General features: G+C 41.8%; 1 protein-coding gene across 7 annotated transcripts in view; it reads right to left on the reverse strand.

Moving 5' to 3' along the window:
* The window catches only part of MTIF2 (mitochondrial translational initiation factor 2), a 35,228-nt gene extending 20,791 nt beyond the window's left edge, over positions 1-14,437 (reverse strand). For 3 of the 7 annotated variants that reach the window (XM_030827980.1, XM_030827981.1, XM_030827979.1), the window contains exons 1-5: positions 14,006-14,291; positions 8,516-8,741; positions 7,219-7,330; positions 705-876; positions 78-238 (exon numbers count right to left, since the gene is read on the reverse strand). In XM_030827980.1, the coding sequence (XP_030683840.1) occupies positions 78-238; positions 705-876; positions 7,219-7,330; positions 8,516-8,741; positions 14,006-14,199 (865 nt within the window). In that variant the 5' untranslated portion in view covers positions 14,200-14,291. Of the gene's footprint in view, positions 1-77; positions 239-704; positions 877-7,218; positions 7,331-8,515; positions 8,742-11,267; positions 11,308-12,760; positions 12,828-13,839; positions 13,930-14,005 lie in introns of those variants that run through there. The other 4 variants (XM_012501191.2, XM_030827982.1, XM_030827983.1 and 1 more) reach the window with 4 other exon arrangements.
* Between the last annotated feature and the right edge of the window lie 2,775 nt (positions 14,438-17,212).

The raw sequence follows: 17,212 nt of genomic DNA on the forward strand, positions 1-17,212 counted from the left end.
TTCATACTATGACATTTAGTTTAAGAAAATAATAAGTGGGGTTCCCAAGCACATTGTAAGGTAATTTGTGTTCATACCAAGAAAGGCACCAATGTGCTGAGTGATGCCTCCAGTTTCCATTGCTGCCACTTGAGTTTTTCGAAGTTTGTCAAGTAATGTCGTTTTCCCGTGATCAACATGGCCCATTATAGTAACAACTGGGGACCTTGGGGTTAATAAAGCTGGATCTGCCTGGGGCCTACAATTAACAGCAAAAGAGTTTCATTTCTTAAATATCAGAAATACTTTATAGCCTGTAAATTGGTTCACATTTATCCCTGTGAACTACCATTAACAATAAAACCCAATATTCAGCATGGATTAGACCTATTTCCCCCTCCTATACATATAATGACTTATGACAGACTATTTAATAACTGCCTACCTACCTGTGGTTTGCATTTTCATAACAATGAGCAGAACTGAATCAAATTTGAAAATTCAGATCAATGTATACATTCAGCAAATTTTAAAAAATCCTTAAAGTTTTATAATAACTTGAATGTATAATACACTTTCTAATGCTTTAAGTACTTTGAAGAAAAGTTTATATACACATATCTTTATTACAAAAGAAATTTTAAAGCAAATCTTTCCATTAAAAAGTATAAATATAACTGTGTAGTCTCCCCCAAACCCTGCCAGTATATACAGTTAAGTTTTACCTTCTTACAGCATCTTTATTTTTTTTGACTTTGTCCTGTTTTAATTTACTCCACTTTAACTTCATCCCTGCCTTCATTATCACTTCTTTGATCCAGACTTCATCTAAATGTGAGTCTGCTTCCAGTGAATCTATGTCAATAGCAGTGTTCAATAAAGCTTCATATACATAATCTGATTGGAATAAAACAAAACCTTTTAGGATCATTAATTAAATGCTCAAGAAAGTAATCTCTATTAATAAATGTCTATATAAACAGTACACTCAATGAGAGGAATAACTATGCAAACTTTTTCTCTAATATTAACAAATTACAAGGAAGCTAAAAAATGTTTTTTAATTATTTAAAATATGATACATTTCTATTAACTGACTTTTCTGCATATTCATAAATATTTGAATATGTATTCGAGCCATCTGAATCATCAATAAAACATTAAGATAAATTTAGTATTCATAATAATTGATTGTTGTCTAGTTCTCTAAAAATTTAAGGTCACAAATGTCATGTATACACAAATGTGTGTGTGTATACACAATCAATTCCCATTATTTGCAACAATTATGTTCTATAAAGTCACCAAAACTATTGAGTTAGCAAATATTGAACCACTGTTCTGAGGGGAAATATAGAGTTGGGTTCCTGCAAGCCTTTAGTCACATTTCATCAACTGATCAATACATAATTTTGTTTTATGCATTTCTGTTTAAAGATACTATATATATATTTACATATATAGTATTATATGTAATATATAATACTATATATATCTCAATATGTATTATATATAATATATATAAATCAAATATATAAAATATTTATATATAAATACATGTATTTTATATATATATTTGAGTCATTAACATTGAACTCATGGCCAATTGCACCATAACTCATGCCAGAACAAGCTTATCTGAGATGCATATTTTCTCTGTAAGGCATATCACAGCCTTCTTGGGCTTAGGAACACTAGATAGGACTTCAGTACCACATTTAGGAACCATTTTAAACAGCAAAATTACCAACAAAAAGCATAAAAATGTGAAAAAAATGTGGCACTAAATAGAATACAAAAAGGACACTTGTTTGCAGTACGACAGCTGAAACAGAATGTCACCTCATTCAACCTCAGCTTCAGAACATGCACAATGGACAACTCACATTTTTCACTGTTCTGCACATGTCCAGTAATAACTGCAAGAGAACCTGAGTACTGATTTCTTTTTTTTTTTGGGACAGAGTTTCGCTTTTGTCACCCACGCTGAAGTGCAGTGGGGCAATCTCGGCTAGCTGCAGCCTCTGCCTCCCAGGTTCAAACAATTCTTCTGCCTCAGCCTCCTGAGTAGCTGGGAATGCAAGTGCACACCACCATGCCTGGCTAAAATTTTTGCATTTTTAGTAGACACGGTTTCACCACGTTAGCTAGGCTGGTCTCAAATTCCTGACCTCAGGTAATCCGCCTGCCTCAGCCTCCCAGAGGGCTGGGATCACAGGCGTGAGCCACTGTGCCCGGCAAGTACTGATTTTTGAGATGCAAATACATTTTGTTGAGTAGGTGAATTTTCACATACAGAATCCACACCTAAAATAATCCACTCATAATGAGAACTGACAGTATGTATACACACACACACATAAACACACACACACACACACACACAGAGACACACACACAATATATATCTCTGAATACATGTATCCGCAATTCATTTACTTGTTTATGTACCTAGGGTGTCCAAAAAGTCTTTATTTTTTATTTTAAAAAAATTTTTGGCCAGGCACGGTGGCTCATGCCTGTAATCCCAACACTTTGGGAGGCCGAGGCGGGCAGATCACGAGGTCAGGAGTTCAAGACCAGCCTGGCCAATATGGTGAAACCCTGTCTCTACTAAAAATACAAAAATTAGCCAGGCATGGTGGCAGCGCCTGTAGTCCAAGCTACTCAGGAGGCTGAGGAGAATCGCTTGAACCCGGGAGACAGAGGTTGCAGTAAGCCAAGATCACGCCACTGCACTCCAGCCTGGGTGACAGAGCGAGACTCCATCTCAAAAAAAAAAAAAAATTTTTTTTGAGACAGGGTCTTGCACTGTTGCCCAGGCTAGAGTGCAGTGGCGCAATCCTAACTCACTGCAGTAGCCTCAAATTCCCAGGCTCAAGCAATCCTCCTGCCTCGGCCTCCATTGTAGCTGGGACCATAGGTGCCACCACCACATCCTACTAATTTTTTGTAGAGAAGGGGTCTTGCCATGTTGCCCAAGTTGGTTTTGATCTCCTGGTCAAGCAATTCTCCCACCTTGGCCTCCCAAAGTTCTGGAATTACAGGTGAAAGCTACTGCACCCAAACCAAAAACTCTTGAAATATAGGAAAAATATTTACTTATTCTCTTTTTCATTTTATTTAATGTGCTTTGTTTTAACTCAAGTCATGTTTCCCTATGGATGATAAATAAATGTATCTGTGATGATAATGAAATAAGTAGTTTTATGTTCCAGACTTGCAGTCACCCTATAAAAATATATTTAAAGAGTAGATACGAAAGAAAGGCAGCCAGGTGCGGTGGCTCACACCTATAATCCCAGCACTTTGGGAGGCCGAGGTGGGCAGATCACCTGACATGAGGAGTTTGAGACCAGCCTGGCCAACACGGTGAAACCCCATCTCCATTAAAAATACAAAAAATTAGCTGGTCACGGTGGCATGCACCTGTAATCCCAGCTGCTCCACAGGTTAAAGCAGGAGAATCTCTTGAACCCGGGGGGCAGAGGTTGCAGTGAGCCAAGACTGCGCCACTGCACTCCAGCCTGGGCAAGAGTGAGACTCCGTCTCAAGAAAAAAAAAAAAAAAGGAAGAAAGCCATCCTCAGATAAACAGAACATTACACTAAAAGAACATCCTATTCACTGGTGTGCTGGCAAATGTTTAATAACTATGCTCTCAAAAATAAATCTCTAATTTACAGTATTCTCCAATTTCCATGGTGCAAATATGCCCACCATGGTTGATTACAAGCTACCAACATAAAGTCACTGAATGCAGAGTTGGGAAAAGATGCACAGTAGTAGACTACTATATAGTTTTTTTACCATATAGATATGATAGGCATAAATAACCTTGAGAACACAGATAATTGTAAAATGCAATAAAATAACTGGGAAGTGAAGAGTTGGTTTTGTTTGTTTGTTTGGGGTTTTCTGAGGCAGGGTCTCACTCTGTCGCCCTGGCTGGAGCGGAGTGGCACAATCTCAGCTCACTGCAACCTCTGCCTCCCAGGCAGTCCTCCCATCTCAGCCTCCCAAGAAGCAGGAACTAGAGGCTCGCATCACCATACCCAGCTAATTTTTGTATTTCTTTTGTAAAGACAAGGCTTCATCATGTTGCCCAGGCTGATCTCAAACTCTTGGGCTCAAGCGGTATGTTTGCCTCAGCCTCTGAAAGTGCTGGGATTACAGACATGAGCCACTGCAACCAGCCAGTGAGTTTTTGAGTTTTCACTACCTTTGTGACTTAATTGTTTTAAATGGTTGTGTTTAACAACCAGCTCACATAATTCCTTATAATTTAGCAATAAGCTCACAAGCTGATGCAAGCCAGAACCAGCAAGCCACTGATCGTACTCCACAATAATGCCAAGAAGCCATTTCCTATTTATCTTTCTACCACATGCTTTCCCAAGGAAACACATTTTAAGAATGATACAAGTCAAATTTACTATGTGAATATGCTCTCAGAGAACTGTAAAGCTATTTCAAAACAAAAATTATGAGTTGGCCAGGCAAAGTGGCTCACATCTGTAATCCCACCACTTTGGGAAGCTGAGGTGGGTGGATCACCTGAGGTCAGGAGTTCCAGACCACCCTGACCAACATAGTGAAACCCTATCTCTACTAAAAATACAAAAATTAGCAAGGCGGCTAGGCGCAGTGGCTCACGTCTGTAATCCCAGCACTTTGGGAGGCTAAGGTGGGCGGATCACCTGAGGTCAGGAGTTTGAGACCAGCCAGACCAACATGCTGAAACCTCGTCTCTACTAAAAATACAAAAAAATTAGCCGGGCGCAGTGGCGGGCGCCTGTAATCCCAGCTACTCGGGGGGCTGAGGCAGGAGAATGGCGTGAACCCAGGAGGCGGGGCTTGCAGTGAGCCGAGATTGCGCCACTGCACTCTGGGCTGGGCAAAAGAGCGAGACCCCGTCTCAAAAAAAAAAAAAAAAAATACAGAAATTAGCCAGGCGTGGTGGCGCATGCCTGTAGTCCCAGCTACTCGCGAGGCTGAGGCAGGAGAATCGCTTGAACCCGGGAGACAGAGGTTGCAGTGAGCTGAGATCGTACCACTGCACTCCAGACTAGGTGACAGAGCAAGCCTCTGTCTCAAAAAAAAAAAAAAAAAAAAAAAATTAGCCAGGCATGTTAGGCACCTGTAATCCCAGCTACTCGTGACGCTGAGGCAGGAGAATTGCTTGAACCTGAGAGGTGGAGGTTGCAGTGAGCTATGATCACGCCATTGCACTCCAGCCTGCACAAGAGTGAAACTCTGTTCAAAAAAAAAAAAAATTATGAGTACAATTCTATTTCTAATAATGCTAAAAATACCTAATACTCTAGTTTTCCAATACATTATACCGAACTTTTGAGAGGTAGCTTACATAGAGAGAGAATCGTTTCCCCTCTGTGTTAAATGCATATGGTATTAACATACTATTTTATTTTTATCCAAGACTTAAATAAATATTTACATGTAGAAAGGTGTCCAACATATTGCAACAAGAAATATTACATCAAGCTACTTAACTGACCCAGAAGAGGGAATAAATGCACTCATATCACTAATGTATACAGTAGTTAAAAATAATTACCTCATGAAAACTATCTTTAATTCAGAAGAGATTTGAATATGAAATAAGCTTCAAATAGACACATTTATTTTCATCATAGATAATCAGTTTGGGTTTTAGAGTACTGCTCCATGAGACTAAATTTGTATTTTAATCATTCTATTTATTAGTCATACTAAAGAATCATGGTTATGGGTTCCTCTGTGTATAGGGGTAGGGGGTCATGTTTAAAAAAAAAAAGGAGTACTCATCTTTTAGAGATACATACTCAAGTATTTATGGATAAAATAAAATATCTATTGTCACTGACTTATGCATACATTTAAGCTTATTCCATTCTTTCTGCTACCATATTTGTCTGATAATTGCTAATAATAAAAAGTTCTTCCAGGCGCAGTGGCTCACACCTATAATCCTAGCATTTGGAAGGCTAAGGTGTGCAGATCACTTGAGGTCAGGAGTTCGACACCAGCCTGGCCCACATAGTGAAACTCTGTCTCTACTAAAAATACGAATATTAGCTGGGTGTGGTGGCATATGCCTGTAATCCTAGCTACTTAGGAGGCTGAGGCACAAGAATTGCTTGAACCGGGGAGGCAGGAGTTGCAGTGAGCCAGGATCCTGCCACTGCACTCCAGCCTGGGTGACAGAGCAAGACTCTGCCTCAGAAAAAAAGTTTTAAAAATCAAGCCTATTATCAATACTACTTATAAAACCACACCAATACAATTTTCCTTAGAAAAATTCTGAATGACATAGCCATATTCATTTATTTTCAAAGTTTTCTAGCTATAAAATGACTGAATAATCCATCTGCAAAATTATTAAAAATGCCAAACAGGCCAGGCATGGTGGCTCACACCTGTAATCCCAGCTCCTCAGGAGGCTGAGGCAGGAGAATCACTTGAACCTGGCAGGCGGAGGTTGCAGGGAGCCGAGATCGTGCCACTGCACTCCAGCCTGGGCGACAAGAGTGAAACTCCATCTCAAAAAATAATAATAAAAAGAGTGAAAAAAAGGAAATCAGAAAATTATCGGGCCAGGCATGGTGGCTCATATCTACAATCCCAGGACTTTGGGAGGTTGAGGCAGAAGGATTACTTGCACCCAGGAGTTCAAGACCAGCCTAGACAACATAGTGAGGCTCTGTCTCTACAAAAAATAAAAAATTAGCTGGGCATAGTGGCACATGCCTGTAGACCCAGCTACTCAGGAGGCTGAGGCTGAACGACTGTTTTGAGCCAAGGCTGCAGTGAGCCATGATCGTGCCACTACACTGGACAAAGCAAGACCCTGTCTCAAAAAAAAAACTAAAAAAAAAAGAAAGAAAAAAGAAAATTATAGAAAAACAAAAAGAGAAAGTATGTAAGTATAGCCCCTCAGTCTAAAAACATTCTTTGGATTTATTCTAATAGCCCACAAAACTTCCGAGAAAGAAAACTTAATTCATGTAAGAAAATCTTTTCCACTTTAATTAAAAGCAAAATCTTGGAGAAGTACATTTGGCAGAGTCAAGAAACTAACTAAGGATTATGACTTAAAGTGAAGACTATTATAATGACTTAATATATTTTTTAAGTGCCAGTCTAGTTTTTAATCTTTCAATGCCTTAATCTCATTGCAAATAAAATGCCCGGTCTTCCAACATTCCCATATTTTGCTTTGTAAAAATATCTGACTCACCTGTGTTCTTTTCCATTGCCCTGGCCAGTTCCTCAATAGTCATTCCAATCCATACTTCTACCACCTTTTTAGATTTTGTTGAAGATAACTGAGATTTCCATGGTCTTTCTTCCTATTAAAAAAATCAGAACATACAAATAAAAAGGAAGAAAAAACTTAAGTGACAATTTAGATTTATTCTCAAATATCTACCACAATCATAGCTACTTTCTTTTTTTTTTTTTTTTTTGAGACAGAGTCTTGCTCTGTCACCCAGGCTGGAGTGCAGCTGCACGATCTCAGCTCACTGCAACCTCTGCCTCCTGGGTTCAAGCCATTCTCCTGCCTCAGCCTCCCCAGTAGCTGGGATTACAGGTGTGCACCACCAGGCCCAGCTAATTTTTGTATTTTTTTTTCTTTTTTTTTTTTTTTTTGAGACAGAGTCAAACTCTGTTGCCCAGGCTGGAGTGCAGTGGCACAATCTGAGCTCACTGCAACCTCCACCTCCTAGGTTCAAGCAATTCTCCTGCCTCAGCCTCCTGAGTAGCTGGGACTACAGGCATGTGCCACCATGCCTGGCTAATTTTTGTATTTTCAGTAGAAACAGGGTTTCACCATGTTGGCCAGGCTAGTCTTGAACTCTTGACCTTGTGATCTGCCTGCCTAAGCCTCCCAAAGAGCTGTGATTTACAGGCACGAGCCACCACGCCTGGCCTAATTTTTGTATTTTTAGTAGCGATGGGGTTTCACCATGTTGGCCAGGATGGTCTCCATCTCTTGACCTTGTGATCCGCCCGCCTTGGCCTCCTAAAGTGCTGGGATAACAGGCGTGAGCCACCACATCCGGCCATAGCTACTATTTCCACCAACAAACACTCCCATAAGTAGTTAAACCTTAAGCTAAAATTAAAATCCTGCATCCTTAATTCACTGTTTTACACTGATTTCCAAGGAACCAAATTCATCAGCACCACACAATTAACCAGAACTTCCCTTTCTCACAAAGCTCTATTGCTTGGAGTAGAGCATTAAGTAATAAATATTCTGTAAATGATAAAATACTCAAAATGGATTTCTATTCATGGTTCTAGGCACTTTCATTTTAGACCAAGTAATACAATAACTTACAGAAATCTGTAACTATACCGGGTGCGGTGGCTAATGCCTGTAACCCCAGCTACTCAGGAGGCTGAGGCAGGAGAATTACTTAAACTCAAGAGGCGCAGTTTGTAGTGAGCCGAGATCGCGCCACTGCACTCCAGCCTGGGTGACAGGGTGAGACTCCGCCTCAAAAAAAAAAAAAGAAATCTCTAACTACCTTTTTTGTTACTAGAAGCCTATACTGAGATAAAGCAGCCCCAGTGAGCACATCTGTTGGCCAGGGCCAGGCATACAGTTGAGCTGTCCACACAGGGTAAGCAGATGAAAACCCATGCCTCCACTGTCTTAATGCTCTTCTTTGACACAGACTGTGCAGTTGCCTATAAATAGTGTGAAATCGTAGCAAGTTCTCCAACTTCAGTAGCTTCTGGTTCATGTTTCTCCTGGAAAAAAAAAAAGGTTTTAAAATAATATTCAAATCAAGTTAGCAAATATTAATTGGATATTTACTATATGCATAGCACTGGGCTACACTTAGCTCACTAGACTTACAACGATGAGTAAAACTGGGTTCTTCCCCTGAAAAATCTCAGTCTCATCAAGAGATGGGATTCCATACCAAGTACTCTCTAGATACTAGCTATTATTATTACTGTTAATGTTACTGCTATGATAGAATTGAACAACTTGTAAAAGGCTCTTTTTTCACTCTTGAAATATCAACTAACCAAATCACAACTAGAGTAATGTTTCTAAAGTGCAAATTCCAAATGATAACATTTCTGTTAAACACCCTGAAACTTCTTTTTTGAAACTGGGTCTCACTCTATCATCCAGGCTGGAGGCTGGAATGCAGTGGTGTGGTCACAGCTCATTGCAGCCTCGACCTCCCAGGCTAAGGTGATGCTCTCACCTCAGCCTCCCTAATAGCTGGTACTACAGGTGCGCACCACTATGCCCAGATAATTTTTTGTTTGTTTTTTTTGGTAGAGATGGTGTTTCACCACATTGTCTAGGCTGGTCTCAAACTCCTGGGATCCAGTGATCCACCTTGGCCTCCCAAAGTGCTGAGGTTACAGGCATGAGCCATCATGCCCAGCCTTACTTTATTTCTTACACTCTTAGAGTCTCTACACTCCTACCTCTCAAGCTTTTGTTACTGTAATCCACCTGTCATCTCTGATGGTTTCTCATCTCATCTCTGAAACTTTGCACACACTTCCTCTAGTTGGAATTGTCTTTCAACTCTTAACACTTTTCCATCTTCCCATCTCACCCCCTAAAAAAAGATGCTTTATAGTAGGAAGAAGATACCCAATATTTATTGAATAATGCCTTTTGAGTATTATTCTTAGAATGAAAGAAGAGTTTTTTTGAGAGAAAACTGTAACAGAACTCATTAGTAATATAGTTCTTTTCCTCCCAGTGGCCTCTATTGCCTCTGCTCTCAAGACTGCATTTCTATGGCTTTGCTTTTCAGTTTTTAAGGGCAGGAATGACAAAAACAATGTAAAAAGAACATGTTTTCCGGCCAGGTGTGGAGGCTCATGCCTGTAATCCCACCACTTTGGGAGGCCGAGGTGGGCGGATCACCTCAGGTCAGGAGTTCGAGACTAGCCTGGCCAACGTGGTGAAACCCTGTCTCTACTAAAAATACAAAAATCAGCCAGGCATGGTGGCGGGTGCCTGCAATCCCAGCTACCCAGAAGGCTGAGGCAGGAGAATCACTTGAACCCGGGAGCTGGAGGTTGCAGTGAGCCGAGATCATGCCATTGCACTCCAGCCTAGGCAACAAGAACAAAACTCTGTCTTGAAAAAAAAAAAAAATTAAGAACATGTTTTATTCTTAGGAAACATTTCCTAAGTACCATATGCCAGGCTTTCTGCTTGATATTGTTGATTCAAAGTTTAATAAGCTAGGGTCCATTCCACAAACAGTTCATTGTCGTTAAAGCAAGCTTGCCAATACAATGAATCTCAGGCACACCAGACACTACATACGATGACTGATTATAACCTAGGGTCACGCTTTCATTGCAATAATATGCAAAATTATTTCTATAAATTGTGAAGTCATTTTAAGATTTTTTTTGTTTGTCTGTTTGCTTTTCAATGGAGAGTACATTTCCAAGTAGTGGGTATAGCTTTTTAGACTCTTCAGTACAGATTTTCTTTTACTCACTACTCAAAAGTAACTTTAGTTAATATTTTAATATATCTTCAACTCTTTTCTTTGTGCTTTTATCTATTTTACTCACAAAAATAAGGTCATATTAATTTTGTTTTACAACTTTTTACACTAAAGAATATATTGTGAATATTGTTTAATATCATTAAACATTACTAATCAGCCCTTTGTATCCATGTGTTCCACATTTGTGGATTCAAACAATTGTGGATCGAAAATTTTTTTAATTTTTTAAAAAGATGGTTCTGTCTCTACTGAATATGTACACTTTTTTCCTTGTCATTATTCCCTAAAGTATACTGTTTACATAGCATTTGCTTTGTATTAGGTATCATAAGTAATCTAGAGATGATATAAAGTATACAACGGTATGTAAATAGGTTACATGTAAATATACACCATTTTATATAAGGAACTTGGACATCTGTAGATTTTGGTATGCAGCAGCAGGGGTCCTGGAACCAATGCCCCATAGATACACATATATTCTTCAGCATTACAAAAAAAAAAAAAAGAATGGAAATTATGAACTATTTCAATGTGTTTACCTTAACTCCAGCCTGGGTGACAGTGACACTGTCTAAAGAAACCAATAAAGCTATCTTGAACAAATTATAAACTTTTACAAAGTCTTAAAATTTTTGGCCAGGCGCAGTGGCTCATGCCTGTAATCTCAGCACTGTGGGAGGCCAAGGCAGGCAGATATTTGAGGTCAGGAGTTCGATGCCAGCCTGACCGACATGGTGAAACCCCATCTCTACTAAAAATACAAAAAAATTACCTGGGCGTGGTGGCACATGCCTGTAGTCCTAGCTACTTGGGAGGCTGAGGCAGGAGAATTGCTTGAACCCGGGAGACAGAGGTTGCAGTGAGCCGAGATCACGCCACTGCATTCCAGCCTGGGAGACAGTGCGAGACTCTGTCTCAAAAAGAAAAAAAAATTTTTTTAAATGATTTCTCTCATAATACGGCATTTCTACAATATGCTTATATTTTATATTTATATACAACATATATATTTTCTACTAGATATTTTCTACTAGATATTCTTTAAAATTGTTCACAAATGATAATAGTTATTTGATGTGACCAAAGAAATTCAGGCTCTGGATGGGTGATCTTTGCTAGATAACCAGCCATTAAATGTTACATTTCTTTCTCTTTTTTTTTTTTTTGAGATGGAGTCTCGCTCTGTCGCCCAGGCTGGAGTTCAGTGGTGTGATCTCAGCCCACTGCAACCTCTGCCTCCTGGGTTCAAGCGATTCTCCAGCCTTAGCCTCCCAAGTAGCTTGAACTACAGGTGTGTGCCACCGTGTCGGGCTAATTTTTGTATTTTTAGTAGACACCGGATTTTACCACGTTGGCCAGGCTAGTCTCAAACTCCTGACCTCAGGTGATCCACCTGCCTCAGCCTGCCAAAGCGCTGGGATTACAGGCGTGAGCCACCACACCTAGCCTGCTACATTTCAACCAATCTTCCCAAAGTGTATTTTATGGTTCTGACATAATAAATTTATGGTTCTGACATGGTAAATAGAATACACTTAATTTTTTTTTTTTTTTTTTTGAGATGGAGTTTTGCTCATCGCTCAGGCTGGAGTGCAATGGTGTGATCTCGGCTCACTACAACCTCCGCCTCCTGGGTTCAGGGGATTCTCCTGCCTCAGCCTCCCAACTCGGTGGGATTACAGATGCCTGCCAGCACACCCAGCTAATTTTTTTGTATTTTCAGTAGAGACGGGGTTTCACCATGTTGGTCAGGCTGGTCTTGAACTCCTGACCTCAGGTGATCTATCCGCCTTGGCCTCCCAAAGTGCTGGGATTCCAGGCGTGAGCCACCGCGCCTGGCCTACACTGAGTATTTTTTAAAAGAAAGAAAAGAGCCGGGCGCGGTGGCTCACGCCTGTAATCCCAGCACTCTGGGAGGCCGAGGCGGGCGGATCACGAGGTCAGGAGATCGAGACCATCCTGGCTAACACAGTGAAACCCCGTCTCTACTAAAAATACAAAAAAATTAGCCGGGCGACGTGGCGAGCGCCTGTAGTCCCAGCTACTCCGGAGGCTGAGGCAGGAGAATGGCGGGAACCCCCGGGGGGCGGAGCCTGCAGTGAGCCGAGACCGCGCCACTGCACTCCAGCCTGGGAGACAGCGAGACTCTGTCTCAAAAAAAAAAAAAAAAAAAAAAAAAAGAAAAGAAATGATAACGGAAACAAGTACAGTATAGTGAAGACAGTATCTTATTAGGCAACAAAGGAACCTTAGGTGGACACTCACTCTGACAGTAAGTGTTATCTGGAATCAGCAAGTCACTTGTTTCCTTTGGGCCTCATTTTCCAGATCGCTGTTAAAAATAAATAAATAAATAAGTGTTTGAATATCTGTCCTTCCTATTACAAGACTATGAGGAGAAAATGAGATGACATATATACCTTATCATCAGCTATTTTAAAACCGTATCACATGTTTTGGTACTGGCTTATAAGCTTTGAGGATTCATTGCTTATAAGTTAAAAATATTCACAAGTCATTAACTTCTTTACCTTCGGACAATTATGAGGTTGTGTATGTGTGTGTAATCGAGCAAGCATTTTACCTTAAAAGGCTTATTCAAGTAAAGATCAAGGAAAAATCTGACTTCATGCCAACGAAATAAACTCATTAAGATTTAGAAATTCAGGCCGGGCGTGGTGGCTCATGCCTGTAATCCTAGCACTTTGGGAGGCCGAGGCGGGCGGATCACTTGAGGTCAGGAGTTCGAGACCAGCCTGGCCAACATGGTGAAACCCCCCCCTTTCCAAAAGTACAAAAATTAGCCGGGCATGGTGGCGGGCGCCTGTAATCCCAGCGACTTGGGAGGCTGAGGCAGGAGAATCGCTTGAACCCAGGAGGCAGAGACTGCAGTGAGCCGAGATCACGCCACTGCACTCCAGCCTGGGCGACAGTGAGATTCTGTCTAAAGAAAAAAAAAAAAAAGATTTGGAAATTCATTCAATAGTATTTACACACATTAAATACTTTTAAGAATGGCACATAGAAAAAATCTTATTTACGTTTGTGCCCCTCGACCAAGTAGAGTGCTCGGGAAACACAGGATTCCTTGAGAAAATAATTTTTAAATGAGTATGAAACCAGATTTGAGAAGAGCACAGATTAATGGAACGGGAGGAAGGACCCTACAAGACATTAACCAAAGCACAGATATGTAACTGAGGCAGGAACTGGAAAGACACATTGGAGGCAATAACCCAAATGTCAAAACTGGAAGGAAACTTGTCACTTATTCCAAGCTCCTCATTTTACAGAAAAGGAAACGGAAATCCAGAAGGGTCAAAAAAGCTTCTCCAATGTCATACCGGTAGTTAATGGCAGTCAAGACTAGAACCCAGACGTTCTGACTCCCAGTACGGTGTTGTTTCGCCGCTAGGATATCCTTGTCAAGGAATCTGAAAAAAGTATGTTGCAATACGTAGTTGCGTTAGTGAAAATGTCTGAATGTGAGCTGGAAGCTTTGGAACTTACCTGAAACATAAAAATAAATCACTGCAGAAAATTACGGATCTGGGGTGGCTTCGCCTCAAATTGGAGCCCAGAAGGCCTTGGGCCCATGGGAGGCTGGGACGTGAGGACCTGCACCCACAGCCGCGCGCGAGGAGGGGAAGCCGGCCGGCCGCTTCCGAGAGAACAGCGCACATGCCTTTGTGAATGCCTAACATGGGCTCACGCAGGGATTAAATGCATCTTGGAAAGGCTTCCGAAGGCACAATGTTTATGAAGTTCGCGTGATTTGTGCCACTGACACGTTAGGCGAAACAACACACGCCACCTGTACCGGACAACCCTGGTTAAGGGACCCTACCCACTTAACTCCTACCTACAGCCCCGGGCTCTTGGATTTTGAGCACGGACGGAGATCACCTTCTGGACCCGGAAGAAAGGTCGGTAGGTCAGTCCGTCCCCGCTACGGTCCCCGCCGGGCTTCCGGTCCCGCTGGAAAAGGCTCTTTCCGGAATTCAGAAGAGTTGCTGTCGCCACCGGGGGTGGGACTGTCTGCGGTGTCCGCGGCGGGCATCCAGCCTGGGAGGCGCTGGTTCAACCCGTGGCTCCTCCCAGGGTCAGCCGTGCGTGGTGAATCATTTCTGCAGGTCCCTTCCATTTCTTACTTTCCTTTCCTTTCTTTCTTTCTCTCTTTGCTTTTTCTCTTTCTGTCCCTCTCGTTTCTTTCCTTCCTTCCTTTCATTTCTTCCTTCCTTTCTTTCCCCTTCCTTCCTTTCCGTTTTTCGTTCTCTCTCTTTCTTTTTTTTTTTTTTTTTAAGAAAACTGCCTTTATTCAATTAGAAGTTGGAAAAATTAACTGGTACAGAAAAAAGTGTAATCAGCTGGAGAAAAAGTGCCACCCATGAGAACTGATGGCTCCTCTGGGAGGGAATCTGCATACAGTGAGGATTTCTAGGAAGCAAATTACTTCTCCTCTGGGCCTATGAGTGGCCTTCGTGGTGCTTAACACTGGAGGAAACGTTAAATGGAGAATTGTGGGAGAAATGATACCTCCTTCAAAGATACGTGTTCCTAACAAGAAGGAAAAAAGAAATGCAAGGAACAGTGGCCGTAGAACCAGTTAGTATTGTGCGAACAGTACATTCTGTTTTCTCCTAAGTCAGCTCGTGTGTATGGCATTAGGAGTAATAGAGCCAGAGTGCCTGGTTTCCTATCCCAGCTCATTCCTAGTGTGTGGTTGGAGATGTTTTGTCAACTGTCCACGTCCCAGTTGGTTCATCTACATTACAGTAATGACAGTAGCTAGTTCATAGGATTGTAATAAGGTTTTTGTTTTGTTTTTGTTTCTATTTGTTTTTGAGACGGAGTTTCGCTCTTGTTGCCCAGGCTGGAGTGCAATGGCGCGATCTCGGCTCACCGCAGCCTCTGCCTCCCCAGTAGCTGGGATTACAGGCATGTGCCACCACACCTGGCTAATTTTGTATTTTTAGTAGAGACAGGGTTTTTCCATGTTGGTCAGACTGGTCTCAAATTCCCTATTTCAGATGATCCGCCCGCGTCGGCCTCCCAAAGGGCTGGGATGACAGGCGTGAGCCACCGCTCCCAGACTGTTTTTTTTTTTTGAGACAATCTCACTCTGTCGCCCAAGCTGGAGCACAATGGCGCGATCTCGGCTCATTGCAACGAACCTCCGCCTCCTGGGTTCAAGTGATTCTCCCGCCTCAGCCTCCGTCGTAGCTGAGATTACAGGGGCACATCACCATGCCCCGCTAATTCACCATGTTGGCCAGTCTGGTCTCGAACTCCTGACCTCAGGTGACTGCCCACCTAAGCCTCCCAAAGTGCTGGGATTACAGGCATGAGCCACCACGCCCGGCTGCAATAAGCTTTTAATATGTTGATAAACTGTTGATAAATAGTGCCTGGTTCATAGTGTGTGTTTGCTGTTACGGTTATTACACCCCGCCGCAGAGCTTTCCCTCACCTTGCTTGGACATTATGTCTTTCAGCTGGTCGTTTTGACCACAACCATCACCACGTCTCAAATATAAATATTGTTTTATTATCTCTGTCTTTTGGCAAAAGGAATTTGAGAAGAAAACAAAATCAATCAATTAATCTTTGTCTTTAAGATCTACCACTCCCCTGGGTAATTGGTATGGTACAGAAGTTCATTACTCAAAAGCATACTTGCCATTGAGGGAAGAGAGAGACCCTCTCATATTGTTTTATATTGTTTTATACTCGGTACCTGTTTTAAGAAAAAAAAAAGGGAAGTGAAATCAAAGACAGGCAGTCCGGCGCCAGGCCCAAAACCAGGCCTGGGCCTGCCTGGCCTAAACCCAGTAGTTAAAAATCAACTCATAACCTAGAAACCGATGTTATTCATTGATTCCAGACATTGTAGAGAAGAACATTGTGAAACTCCCTGCCCTGTTACGTTTCTCTCTGACCACCGGTGCATGCCGCCCCTGTCACATACCCCTTGCTTGCTCAAGTCAATCACGACCCTTTCATGTGAAATCTTTAGTGTTGTGAGCCCTTAAAAGGGACAGAAATTGTGCACTCAGGGAGCTTGGATTTTAAGGCAGTGGCTTGCCAATGCTCCCAGCTGAATAAAGCCCTTCCTTCTACAACTCGGTGTCTGAGAGGTTTTGTCTGCGGCTTGTCCTGCTACACCATCATCTTACCTCCTAACTCATGCCCCTATCCCAACCTACCAACCTCTTTTTTTTCCCCACTTTCCCAGTGCCTACTACAAAGGTGTGCAATCGGTGTTACTGAATGATTTAATGCAAACTCCTCCCCTGGAAGTTTTTTTTTTTTTTTTTGAGATGGAGTCTCACTCTGTCACCCAGGCTGGAGTGCAATGGCACGATCTCAGCCCACTGCAACCTCTGCCTCCCAGGTTCAAGCGATTTTCTTGCCTCAGCTTCCAGAGTAGCTGGGATTACAGGTGTCTGCCACCATGCCCGGCTAATTTTTTTGTATTTTTAGTACAACTGGCCTGGCCGGTTTTGAACTCCTGACCTCAAGTGATCTGCCCGCCTCAGCCTCCCAAAGTGGTATGATTCCAGGTGTGAGCCACCGTGCTAGGCCTGGAAATTTTTTTTAACTGAACCTAACAGGCACAACACTTGAAAACGATTGCTATCGTTTTACCTACTCCTTCTCTACTTAACCCAGTTGTCGTCTACTATGTCGGTTTTGTTCACATTGCATGAAACCAGT

The sequence above is a fragment of the Nomascus leucogenys genome, chromosome 14, assembly GCF_006542625.1.
Source record: "Nomascus leucogenys isolate Asia chromosome 14, Asia_NLE_v1, whole genome shotgun sequence".
NCBI lineage: Eukaryota > Metazoa > Chordata > Mammalia > Primates > Hylobatidae > Nomascus > Nomascus leucogenys.